Raw genomic sequence first — 13,704 nt, 5'->3', positions numbered from 1 at the left:
CAGTTATCATTAAAGACTATAAAGAAGGAGGCCTGAAAATGATAGACATATTTTCATATACATACAGCTTGAAAGTATTATGGTTCAAGAAATGTGTTAATGGAAGTGAGAGTAATTGCTTTCGATTAGTTAGAACCTTGTTTGATATAGATAAATTATTTAATACTGGTAAACTGTATGCAGAATATACTATAAGAAAACTCACAAATAAATTTTGGATTGATGTTTTAAAATGTTTTATTAAATTAATAGAGTGAACACCAATTGATACAGCTGAACAATTGTTAAATATGCCACTATTCTATAATCATGAAATTCTCTCTGGTGGAAATGGTATATTTATAAAACCACTCTATGATAGAGGGATTCGCTTTATTAGTGATATTATGTCAGATTCTGTGTCTTTTCTTAGTTTGCAGTATTTGGAAACAATTGCTGGAAGTAAAATAAACTTTTTACATTATGAGATATTAAAAAGAAGTGTAAAAAGTTTTATATTAAGTATAAATAACAACTTTGTTATTGATTACAATGTGGTACATCCTTGTATCAGTAGCTATTTAATGCCTGTAATTCTGAAAAACAATAAAACTATTCATAGTATATTTATAAAAAATAATGAAAAACCAACAAGTCAACTAAAATGTAACTCTTTGTTTAATATAAGTCTTTTAGATTAGGAATATATATATATAGTTTACCTTTCAAATATACAAGAGATTCATATATTCAGTGGTTTCAAACTAGAATAGTACATAGAACTCTAGGTACAAACTCTATGTTGTATAAAATGAATATGAGAAACGATAATTTATGTACATTTTGCAGAATGGAAGAAGAAACTTTATTACATTTATTTTGGAATTGTCAAATTGTTCAAGAATTACTTAGCGGAATAAAAAACATATGTGCAAATGTTAATATAAATATGGAATGTATGAAACAAGAATGTTTTTTACTTGGATCCTTCAGTTGTAAACCAAGAAATGTTGAATATGATATTTTGTTTCTAGAGATAAAACGATATATATATTTGTGCAAAATAAAAGGAATTATACCAACTGTTACTGGAGTTAAGAAGAGTCTTTCATTAGCATGGGAAATTTATAAGAATTTGAACATTACAGATTTAGAAAAACAAAACTGGTCAATTGTAAGATTATTCATCAGATAAATGTTAACACTGTAATTAGATATTATTACAATTATACTTCATAATACTAATCCTTAGTTTGTGCAAGCTCGCTCAGCATCATTATATATCATACATGTATAACCGCTTTTTCTTTTTTTCACCTTTTTGATATGGTTTTGCTAAAAAGAATGTTTCTTGGGTACCCGTTTATGACCTTTTATACCATACTTGTAATAGTATTGATAGTATTGTTATATGAAAATATTGATGTTTAAAATAAGTACAATATTATAATATGTATATGTTGTGTGTAAGGCTAATTAGGGATGGTTCTCCGACCCTAGTTATACCTATGACGGGGAAAATAAATGGGGTTACCCATTTGGGGCCCCAAAAAAAAAAAAAAAAAAAAATTATCAGTTGGTAAAGTTTTAAAAAAATCTGAAAGTTGACCAAAATCTGATTAACCACCTTTAAGAACAAAAGAAAACTACACGCTTTTTATCATGGATAACTAAAAAGAGTTTGGTCAACAGACGTCAGACTTCATAGGATAATTGTCTATGGTCAGTTAATGACATTATTTCTACGCATAAGAACGACAAAAGAGGGTTATTCTACTATAAACCTTATTTAGATACATATTATTTCGATTCTAACACGACTTACTTCAATTAAGGTTAGACGAGAATCAGACGCGTATTTTCATCAAACGTAAATTACAACTAGTCAAAACACGGTGCACACACAGCATCGTTCAAGGTCGATTTATTGCAGAATACCCTGAGAAGGATTTTGCTCAACAAGTATGTAGGTTATTAGCTGGTCATGTTAGAATGTTGAATAAGCAAAGGGCAATAACTCGGTGAAAAATCATCCGACTGGAACATGAAGATAATATACACATTTCCTCTTGTCAGTGGAGCTTCCTTTGAAGTTTCCCTAAAATTTCAACCTGTGGTTGCTGAGAAATACTCCAGACAAGAATAGCGGGAAGGATGGATGAAGAAGCAACTATATGCTTCCTCTCCAGGGAGCATAATAAAACAATAAAGAAATTACCTTACAGTCTGTATCTTTGATGTGGCTTTATATGAAAACATTAAAATGATATTGAATTTTTTATATAACACTTAACTACATTATATTAAATACTGGATGGCCTGTCATGTATTTCAAAGCCCAGTTAGAACAAAAATCATAAAAAAATATAACCACCAGATGGAGTTTTTGAAAATAAACAAATGCAGATTCTATCACTTACATTAGATTCAAACATATACTCCATATCAGTTTTAGACAAGAGCTCCAAAGTAATCTTATCATTATCACATGGTGCAAAATTAATAATATGTCACTACATCCGGAAAGAACAAATTGTATGCTTCTAAGTACAAATTATAACAAGAGCTGTCAGATGACAGCGCGCTCGACTATTCGAAGAATTGATTGAAGAATGGGGTCAAAATATTTCCATAGATTTTCAGACAGAACAAAAAAATGGATTAAACAAAAAAATGTTCCTGTATTTGTGGATTTCGATCAGTCTTGCACTAAATGGCAATGTGTGACCATGATGCCAAATATGTTAAGTTATATGTTAGGCAAAATATGGACTTGTATGAAAAATTTAACTAATTTCCAAGTCCAACAAGGGCCATAATTCAGTCAAAATAGTTGACAGAGTGATGTACTCTTGCCTACAGATGGAAATCATGTTGATAAACTAGTGTTAAAAGTTTCAAAGCCACAGTTCAAATAGTTTTGTCAAAAAGCTGACTTATAAGACAAGAGGACCATGATGGTCCTGAATCGCTCACCTGTCCCAACATGACCCAGTTTTGAACTGAGTATGACGTCGTTTTTTTTCTATTATTTGACATAGTGACCTAGTTTTTGAGCTCATGTGACCCAGTTTTGAATCTGACCTAGATATCATCAAGATGAACATTCAGACCAACTTTCATACAGATCCCATGAAAAATATGGCCTCTAGAGAGGTCACAAGGTTTTTTCATTATTTGACCTACTGACCTAGTTATTGATGGCACGTGACCCAGTTTCAAACTTGACCTAGATATCATCAAGATGAACATTCTGACCAATTTTCATGAAGATCCACTCAAAATTATGGCCTCTAGAGAGGTCACAAGGTTTTTCTATTTTTAGACCTAATGACCTAGTTTTTGACCGCAGCTGACCCAGTTTCGAAATTGATCTAGATATCATCAAGATGAACATTCAGACCAACTTTCATACAGATCCCATGAAAAATATGGCCTCTAGAGAGGTCACAATGTTTTTTCATTATTTGACCTACTGACCTAGTTATTGATGGCACGTGACCCAGTTTCGAACCTGACCTAGACATCATCAAGATGAACATTCTGACCAATTTTCATGAAGATCCATTCAAAAGTATGGCCTCTAGAGAGGTCACAAGGTTTTTCTATTATTTGACCTTCTGACCTAGTTTTTGAAGGCACGTGACCCAGTTTCGAACTTGGCCTAGATATCATCAAGATGAACATTCTGACCAATTTTCATGAAGATCATGTGAAAAATATGGCCTCTAGAGAGGTCACAAGGTTTTTCTATTTTTAGACCTACTGACCTAGTGTTTGACCGCATGTGACCCAGTTTTGAATCTGACCTAGATATCATCAAGATGAACATTCTGACCAACTTTCATAAAGATCCCATGAAAAATATGGCTTCTAGAGAGGTCACAAGGTTTTTTTATTATTTGACCTACTGACCTAGTTATTGATGGCACGTGACCCAGTTTCAAACTTGACCTAGATATCATCAAGGTGAACATTCTGACCAATTTTCATGAAAATCCATTCAAAAGTATGACCTCTACAGAGGTCACAAGGTTTTTCTAATTTTAGACCTAATGACCTAGTTTTTGCCCGCAGCTGACCCAGTTTCGAACTTGACCTAGATATCATCAAGATGAATATTCAGACCAACTTTCATACAGATCCCATGAAAATTATGGCCTCTAGAGAGGTCACAAGGTTTTTCTATTATTTGACCTACTGACCTAGTTTTTGAAGGCACGTGACCCAGTTTCGAACTTGACCTAGATATCATCAAGATGAACATTCTGACCAATTTTCATAAAGATCATGTGAAAAATATGGCCTCTAGAGAGGTCACAAGGTTTTTCTATTTTTAGACCTACTGACCTAGTTTTTGACCGCACGTGACCCAGTTTCGAACTTGACCTAGATATCATCAAGATGAACATTCTGACCAACTTTCATAAAGATCCCATGAAAAATGTGACCTCTAGAGAGGTCACAAGCAAAAGTTTACGCACGGACGGACGCACGGACGGACGACGGACGCTGCACGATCACGAAAGCTCACACTATCACTTTGTGACATGTGAGCTAAAAAACTGAACAAATTTCAAAGTCCAAAATGGGCCATAATTCAGCCAAAATAGTTGTCAGAGTGATGTACTCTTGCCTACAGATGGAAATCATAATGATAAACAAGTATTTAAAGTTTAAAAGCCATATGTCAAATAGTCTTGACAAAACATGGACATATACAAAACAGAACCAATTTCCAAGTTCAAAAAGGGCCATAATTCAGCCAAAAAAGATGAGAGAGTTATGTACTCTTGCCTATTGATAGAGACTATTATACTGAACAAGTTATAAAAGTTTCAAAGCCATATGTCAAACACTTCACACAAAATATAAACTGGTACGAAAAACTTAACCAAGATTTCTAAGTCAAAAGTGGCCATAATTCAGCCAAAATCCTTGAGGGAGTTACATACTCTTGCCTACAACTGGACATTGTGATGGTAAACAAGTGTTGAAAGTTTCAAAGTTTTATCTCAAAAGACTCTGTCAAAATGTAGACTGGTACGAAAACTTAACCAAGATTTCTAAGTCAAAAAGGGGCCATAATTCAACCAAAATGCTTGATGGAGTTATGTACACTTGCCTACAACTGAACATGGTGATGGTAAACAAGTGTTGAAAGTTTCAAAGCTTTATCTCAGAAGACTTTGTCAAAATATGAACTGGTACGAAAAACTTAACCAAGATTTCTAAGTCAAAAGGGGCCATAATTCAGTCAAAATGCTTGACAGAGTTAAGTACTCTTGCCTATAACTGGACATGGTGATGGTAAACAAGTGTTGAAAGTTTCAAAGCTTTACCTCAAAAGACTTTGTCAAAATGTGGACTGGTACGAAAAACTTAACCAGGGTGTGACGCCGACGCTGACGCCGTGGTGAGTAGGATAGCTCTACTTATTCTTCGAATAGTCGAGCTAAAAAGAAACAAGCAAGGAATCTTGAACTGTTTATCATTGGAATGATAATTGAAAATGTAACAAGTCAAAATATTCTTGGAATCTGTATAGATAATAATATAACGTGGCATGCACAAGTTTGCAATGTTGTGAATAAACTTAAAGGTTGCACTTTTAAAAAGAATTTCGTACTTTTTGACCGATGAAATGAAGATGTTATATTATAATGCATATATTATATCAACCATGGACTATTGCAGTACTGTATGGGGGCTTGCCTGTAAATCAGATACTGATAGAATATATAATATACAAAAGAGGGCAATTCGTGTAACAACAAAAAATCGTATCGCAGGTAGCGTGTTTAAAAATCTGAATCTGTTCACTTTTGAAAACAGATGCAATAACTAAATTGCTCTAAATTGCTGTACTGGTTTTTAAATGTGACCATAACCTTGTACCAAAATATATGTCTGAATTATTATCTTTTGCTCATAACGATAGATATAATCTTCGTTCCTCGACTCGTAAAGATCTTTCATTGTTAAAGCCCTGAACAAACTACATGAAACAAACATTCTCATACAAAGTCATACATTTATGGAATTCCATTCCATCAAACTTCAAGATAACCTGTTAACGTTTAAACCAAAAATTAAGGATTATTTATTACAAGAACAAAGTTACTGAGATTTTTTTTTTTATTTATTTATTTATTCTTTTTTTTTTCTCAAATCTTTATCAATTATCATGCATTTTATGTCATATAGGGTAGCTTTTAAACTTTATGATATTGATGGATGAATGTACATGTATGCAAAATGAATTACACTGATTTATTCTACTGGTAAAATCATTTCAAAAAGAGTTTGTTTTTAAAGTGTGTTTGTCGTTAAAATTGTGCTACTGATACTCTTATTGTTGTAGATACTGTGTTTTAACATTTATGTAGAAGGCCATATTGGAAATAAGTTGTATGTATACTATGTACTCTTAATATGTCACCTTCTTAAAATAAAGTTATTATTATTATTATTATTATTATTATTATTATTAGACCATTTACAGACAGACAATTTGAGTAAAGTACCACTAAAGAAACACTGCTAGGAAAACGATTAATTTTGTAGTAAAGAGACTGTTGTTTTGGACAGGCTGCTTTTCACCACAAAACTCCCTCAAAGGTTATAAGTTGAGTTTGGAGACTGGTCAAAAATGCAAGTACCTGATTGGTTAATCCTGAACTCTATCTTGATATTGACCAATAGCAAGGCTACATTCTGAGATTGGTTTCCAATCACAACTTAATAACCTTGGAACCTCATCTAGTCAGAAAGAAACATCTGCCAGAAGTGTGGAGGTATTTACTCTATAGAGGTGTGGTTATCAGAGGTTGAACAGTACAATACAAAGTATTAAAATAAATATATTACCAATAACAAGAGGGCCATGATGGCCCTATATCGCTCACCTGTTATCATTGCACTTGAGGACTAGAAGGTCCTCAGAAAAAATATCTAAGTCCAAAGGACAGGAACAACAAATGGAAGAAATTTAACCAAAAAGAAAAAAAAAATCTTACAAGGTATAGATATGTTAAAATACACCTAAAAATTGGAGGTACCATCCATGTTGTACCACAGAAAACTGGTCTCGTGTTTTCCCTACGGCCAATAATAAAAAAGTTACTAAAAATAAGCTATTTATAGTAACGTAATAGGGAAGTAATTAAAAAAAAATATATTGTAAGTGGACAAAAGAAGGATCTGCCAAATAAATCTGTTGACATAAATGAAATTTCAGATCAGTATCTTCATTAGTTATGGAGATATAACAATTTTAATTTGAAATAAAGGGAGGTAATTTGACATAAAATCAGTCCATAGTTATCTACCCTGATTGTCTCAGTCCAACTAATAACAATAATGAAATTTCAAATAAGTCCTGTAAGTACTTACTGATATAAATCCATTTTGATTACAATCAGGGGAGGTAATCAGATATAAAATAACTCTGGAACCTATGATTGGATCTGATATGTCATGGAATCCAAGATTTCTTGTTGTTGAAGGTATTTTGGAAGTTTGTATCAAATAAAACCATAAATGAAGTCTCTATATGGCTGCAAAAGCCAAAATAGCCAATTTTGGACCTTCAAGGGGCCATAACTCTGGAACCCATGATGGAATCTGGCCAGTTGAAGAAAGGAAGCAAGATCTTGTGGTGATACAAGTTGTGTGCAAGTTTGGTTAAAATCAAATCATAAATGAAGCTGCTATTGTGCAGACAAGGTCAAAATAGCTAATTCTGGCCCTTTCAGGGGCCATAACTCTGGAACCCATAATGGAATCTCGCCAGTTCAAGAAAGGAACCAAGATCTTATGGTGATACAAGTTGTGTGCAAGTTTGGTTAAAATAAAATCATAAATGAAGCTGCTATTGTGCAGACAAGGTCAAAATAGCTAATTTTGGCCCTTTCAGGGGCCATAACTCTGGAACCCATAATAGAATCTGGCCAGTTCAAGAAAGGAACTAAGATCTTATGGTGATACAAGTTGTGTGCCAGTTTGGTAAAAATCAAATCATAAATAAAGCTGCTATTGTGCAGACAAGGTCAAAATAGCTAATTTTGGCCCTTTCAGGGGCCATAACTCTGGAACCCATAATGGGATCTGGACAGTTCAAGAAAGGAACCGTGATCTTATGGTGATACAAGTTGTGTGCAAGTTTGGTTAAAATAAAATCATAAATGAAACCACTATCGTGCAGACAAGAAATTGTTGACGGACGCACGGACGGACACACGACGGACGAAGGGTGATCACAAATGCTCACCTTGTCACTATGTGACAGGTGAGCTAAAAATATATACATATATTATATATATAGCAATTATCTTTTATTTATACAGGAGTGTCTCAATGGGTCAGGACGGCAAATCTTTTGGCTTTTCGATGAGAGCAGTCTCGTCACATTCATCGCTTGGCGTTGACGACGTAAAACTGGAATACTGCTTGCCGTGGAAGAGAAACACATTACCGTTGGAAGATTTTGCACGTTTATATTTCTTTTTGTCTTTGCCCTTCTGTTTTGAGCGTACTTTACACAGCAGAAGCACATTCAGTGTTACACTAATAAATGATATGACAGATGTAATTATCACAGTTACTATTGCACTTCTGAAAAAAAAAAAGAGGTAATCAATTTGAAATGAAGCTGGTTATCATACTACATGGTAATATCTTTTTTTCTGGATTTTAAGTCACATCAACATACTTCAGGTCTTATGGTGTCTTTCAAGCATCAATGTTGGAGAAAGACCAAAAGAGCTCCTACGGGCATTGTTTTATGCACACGTTGCTGGCACCTTGGTAGAATCACCACCTTTCCTTAATCCATCTGAATTACTTTGTGACCACCTGAGCCAGGCTTTAAATACAAGTGAGTCAAAGTCAGCTACCCTAAACCATTGGCAACAAAGGCCCATATAATGCAGTATGTGTCTGCTTGACAAACTGACAAACAACAACTATGCAGACGTTTTTCATCTTGGCTCATGTGGGGAAGTTGCTTGCAAAGAACAAGTCTGTGGTTGCAGTTACATCGTGTTAACAATGTTTACTAAAATCAGACAAACAACTGACCAGTTGCCAAAGCAGACATTACTCTGCCTTATAGTTTGTCAATGGCTGTTTGTCCAAGATTTTCAAGCAAAAACACTAATAATGCAATCACGTGCAATCATATATTTACAAAATATAACCCTATTATTGGTCTTAATACTTCCTGATTGACAGTGGGTGACTGGTTAATTATACCAATATAAAATGTTTGTAAAACATAAAATCATTATTTAAGGTCTTACTTTTGTTGCTGGATCATTTCTAATTCTACACCTCTTTTTTGTTCTAGTTTCTTTGTGAAACATGCTCCAGCTATAAAAAAAGAAAGTATTTAACTTCATTCTGACAAAAAGTGCATGCAAGAAGTACACATCATCAAAATCTAGTGACTACCTGTTAACAGAGACTACCTTGCTCTTTTATTTACTTCTTTCAAGTCAAACTGACCCACTTCAGGTCCTATGGTGAGTTTCCAGTATAAATAATGTATTTATTTTGTTTTTGTTGGGTTTAACGTAGCACCAACACAATTATAGGTCGTATGGAGAATTTCCAGCTTTGATGGTGGAGGAATACCCCAGGTGCCCCTCCATGCATTATTTCATTACGAGCGGGCACCTAGGTAGAACCAAAAACCTTCCATATGCCAGCTGGATGGCTTCCTCACATGAAGAATTCAACGCCCCGAGTGAGGTTTGAACCCACATCGGTGATTTGAAGTTAGCGACCTTAACCACTCAGCCAGAGAGGCCACCTATAAATGATGGAAACTTAAAGAGCCCCATTAGTCATAATTACAGGCTAGAGCAGGTATTTGGGTACAGATTCTGACCTTCTGCAAGTCAGCTGTATGGCTCCTAACATGACGACCTACGCAAAATATTGAGACAAATCAATTAAGTCAGCATCTTTATCCATTTGGCGACAGACAATTCACCTGGCTATCAAGATCTATGCTGTTATTTCAAATATAAATATTTAGTGTACTTAACTATAAATAAAGACCAGTAGCATTTTCTCACCTGAATGTGCTTTTATATACAGGTCTGATAGTATTTTTTCTATTTTCACATAATTTGCTTTATATTCTTTAAGTGCAACAGTTCTTTAAATTTCATATACAGATGAAGCAGTTGTCAAAACAGAGAATATGCATGATTCCATGGGAAAACAAGAGTGCCAGAATGTCACAATATACGCCCGTCACAGCAAATTTCTTTACTCTAGCACCTGTATTTCCAAATGGAATTTTAATTTTGTGGTTGTTTAGTAATCATTGTAAGTCTTTTGTTTTTCTAAGTCCACAAAAAAACTCTTACCAGGTAGAGATACCTTAAAATACACCTAAAATTTGAAAGTAACATCTACGTTGTACCACAGAAAAGTGGTCTTGTTTTTTCCCTACTGTCAATTATAAAAAAGTTACTATATAAGTTATTTATACTAACAACTAAGGGAAGGTAATCTTAAAAAAAAAAAAAAAAAAAAAAAAAAAAAAAATTGTAAGTCCACACAAAAATCTTTACCAGGTAGAGACTGGTCAAAATACACCTCATAATTGGATGTAGCATGCATGTTGTACTACAGAAAAGTGGTCTCGATTTTTCCCTACGACTAGTAATGAAAAAGTTACAATATAAGCTATTTTTAGTAACAACAAAGGGAAGTAATTCTAAAGAAGGGAACTGCGCATGACACTTCGTCTCATGATGGTGTATAATTGTGCCAAGTTACATCAAAATCCCTCTATGCATGAAGAAGAAATGCTTCGGACAGTCATTCTTGTATCTGACCTTTGGCCTCTAAGTGTGACCTTGACCTTAGACCTAGGGACCTGGTTCTTGCGCATGACACTCCGTCTTGTGGTGGTGAACATTTGTGCCAAGTTATATCAAAATCCCTCCATGCATGAAGAAGAAATGCTCCGGACAAAGTTTTCATTCTTGTATCCTTTGACCTCTAAGTGTGACCTTGACCTTAGACCTAGGGACCTGGTTCTTGCGCATGACACTCCGTCTCATGATGATGAACAATTGTGCCAACTTTCATCAAAATCCCTCCATGCATGAAGAAGATATGCTCCGGACAAAGTTTTCATTCTTGTATCCTTTGACCTCTAAGTGTGACCTTGACCTTAGACCTAGGGACCTGGTTCTTGCGCATGACACTCCGTCTCATGATGATAAACAATTGTGCCAACTTTCATCAAAATCCCTCTATGCATGAAGAAGATATGCTCCGGACAAAGTCATACTTGAATTTGACCTTTGACCTCTAAGTGTGACCTTGACCTTAGACCTAGGGACCTGGTTCTTGCGCATGACACTCCGTCTCATGATGGTGAACAACTGTGCCAAGTTTCATCAAAATCCCTCCATGCATGTAGAAGATATGCTCCGGACAAGGTCTGTGGACGCTGCCGCCCGCCCGCCCATCTGCCCGCCAGGGGCGTTCCCATAATACGTCCCGTTTTTCAAACGGGCGTATAAAAAGCAGCACTACTTTAACTGTGGCACCCGAGCTTATACTGTGAGAGCCATAAGGGGAGGTAATAAATAAGAATGGATTAGAATAATACTTTCTAATATGACAATACAATAGTCAAACACATGACATAGAATATTACAAAATTACAATTACAGAAAGAAGGACGAAACAAGAAATAATTTGAACCAGCAGCTTAGGACGTTGTTCAAAATTTTTCATTTCTGGCTGTGGCTGTCATGTTTTTTGACAAATTGGTAGAATTTTTGCAATCTTCACCAAGAGTCGCCAAAAGAACATTTGTGTACACTTATTTTAAAATTGGGCAAGCAGTTCCTCACTTACATTTCCACTAGAAACATACAGGGGAAAACTGACCATTCCATCTGGTTGCTATGTAATCCAAATAACTGAATAATTTTGGTAAATAGTTACACAAGAATTAAAGTTGTGAAATTATTTCAAAATCAGGCCAGCAGTTTCTGATATAAGATTTTTAAAGTTTCCCTATATATACAGTTAAAGGTGACCCTGTCCTCTGGTGGCAACACATTTTGATTAAATATAAGCATACAAACTTTGCCGGAAGAAAGTCTCAAAAGAAACATTTCTCTGATATAAATTTGAATTCAAATCAGCAGTTTTGGAGATTTTGTTTGAAAATATTTCTATTTATAGCTCTTGAGCCAATGTATGCAAGTGAAGGGGATCTTGGATTTACAACTTTAAAAGAGTACCACCCAAATGACATCTATGCTAAGTTTCATCAGCTTTCATTCAATTGTTTCAGAGATGTTGTTTGAAGAAAATGTTGATGCCAACAGACAGACAGACAGATGACAGACAAAGACTGATCACAATAACTCACAATGAGAAAGTTGTACTCTGACAAGTTAAGAACAACTAGCAGTTTGGTATTCCCACCCCTTATATATATAAGAATATAAATTAGGCATTACCTTGTAGATAATCATCCTGTGTGTACGTATAGTTACATCCCCCTGTAACAGGATTGCACATACAACTGTCCTCACATTCACACTGACTAGAACACTGGTCACCATAGTAACCTAATTTGCAACCTAAAACAGTCATTAATTTCAATTAGAATTATGATATGACTGAATGTTATTACACATTTCATTAAGCTGGATGTGACATGCTGGATGGTACTATCCAGACATTAAACCTCTGAGAAAAATAGGGAGCTGATATAATGGTCACTTTATGATCCAATCCTCCTACCCTTCATATATATATCTTTTGTATTGCATGTTTTATTTTAGAAAAAATATATAACAGAATCATGCTTCAATATATTTAAACATGCTGAAGACATTATATGGCTGCAAAATAATTTCATTTTGATGTAGTCAGAGTGAATTATTCTACATCGTGTACAACCAAATCAGCGTATTTAAAAAGATCAAAAAATGGTTTTGCTATATATTATTTCAATTCCTGTATCAATATCTTTTATGCAGATGAAAATATCTACACCTTGAGCAGAATTCCAACTCACAGAGGTTAAGACTAGTCCCTCCCTATTTTGTTTGTTTGTTTATTTTGGGTTTAACGCCATTTTTCTACAGTTTTCCAGTTATGTAATGGTGGGCAGTTAACCTAACCGGTGTTCTGGGATTCTGTACCAGTACAAACCTATTCTCTGCAAGTAACTGCCAACTTCCCCACATGGATCAGAGGTGGAGGACGAATGATTTCAGACACAATGTCTTTTATCAAATTGTCATGGAGAACATACGCCTCACCCAGGGCTCGAACTAATGGCCTTGAGATCCGTTGATCTGTGCTCTCCCTATTGAGCTAAGCGGGCAGCCTCCCTATTTTGAAAAAGCAAGTTTTTATTTACCAAAAACCCTTAAGTCAACAAATGTGTGTCCTTCAGCCTTCTACTAGCAGAACAAAATTATTTTTTTTATATTCAATGTATGTCATACCAAATATCTGTCAATCAGAATGGATCACTTATAGAAATCTATTACTGCTTGTACAGAAATGATACAGAACACAAAACTCAAGGAAGAAGACCTATAATGACATTCAGAAATTTCTGTTTGATGCTATTCTGCAATTGTTTATGGTATTACTCTTTAGTGGTAGAGCGTCCGCTTCCAGTGCGGGAGGTCATGGGTTCGATCCCCGGCCGCGCCATACCAAAGA

General features: G+C 34.9%; 1 protein-coding gene across 1 annotated transcript in view; it reads right to left on the bottom strand.

Annotated features, from left to right (window-relative positions):
- Positions 1-639: 639 nt before the first annotated feature.
- The window catches only part of LOC123548672 (N-acetylglucosamine-1-phosphodiester alpha-N-acetylglucosaminidase-like), a 47,302-nt gene continuing 34,237 nt past the window's right edge, over positions 640-13,704 (bottom strand). Inside the window, exons 8-10 of the mRNA XM_045336145.2 lie at positions 12,483-12,605; positions 9,282-9,351; positions 640-8,595 (exon numbers count right to left, since the gene is read on the bottom strand). Of these exons, the coding sequence (XP_045192080.2) occupies positions 8,343-8,595; positions 9,282-9,351; positions 12,483-12,605 (446 nt within the window). The 3' untranslated portion in view covers positions 640-8,342. The remainder of the gene's footprint in view (positions 8,596-9,281; positions 9,352-12,482; positions 12,606-13,704) is intronic.

Source organism: Mercenaria mercenaria, chromosome 6, assembly GCF_021730395.1.
Source record: "Mercenaria mercenaria strain notata chromosome 6, MADL_Memer_1, whole genome shotgun sequence".
Lineage (NCBI taxonomy): Eukaryota > Metazoa > Mollusca > Bivalvia > Venerida > Veneridae > Mercenaria > Mercenaria mercenaria.
Note: the sequence above shows the minus strand (reverse complement) of the source record. Positions and strands in the feature narration are given on the sequence as shown.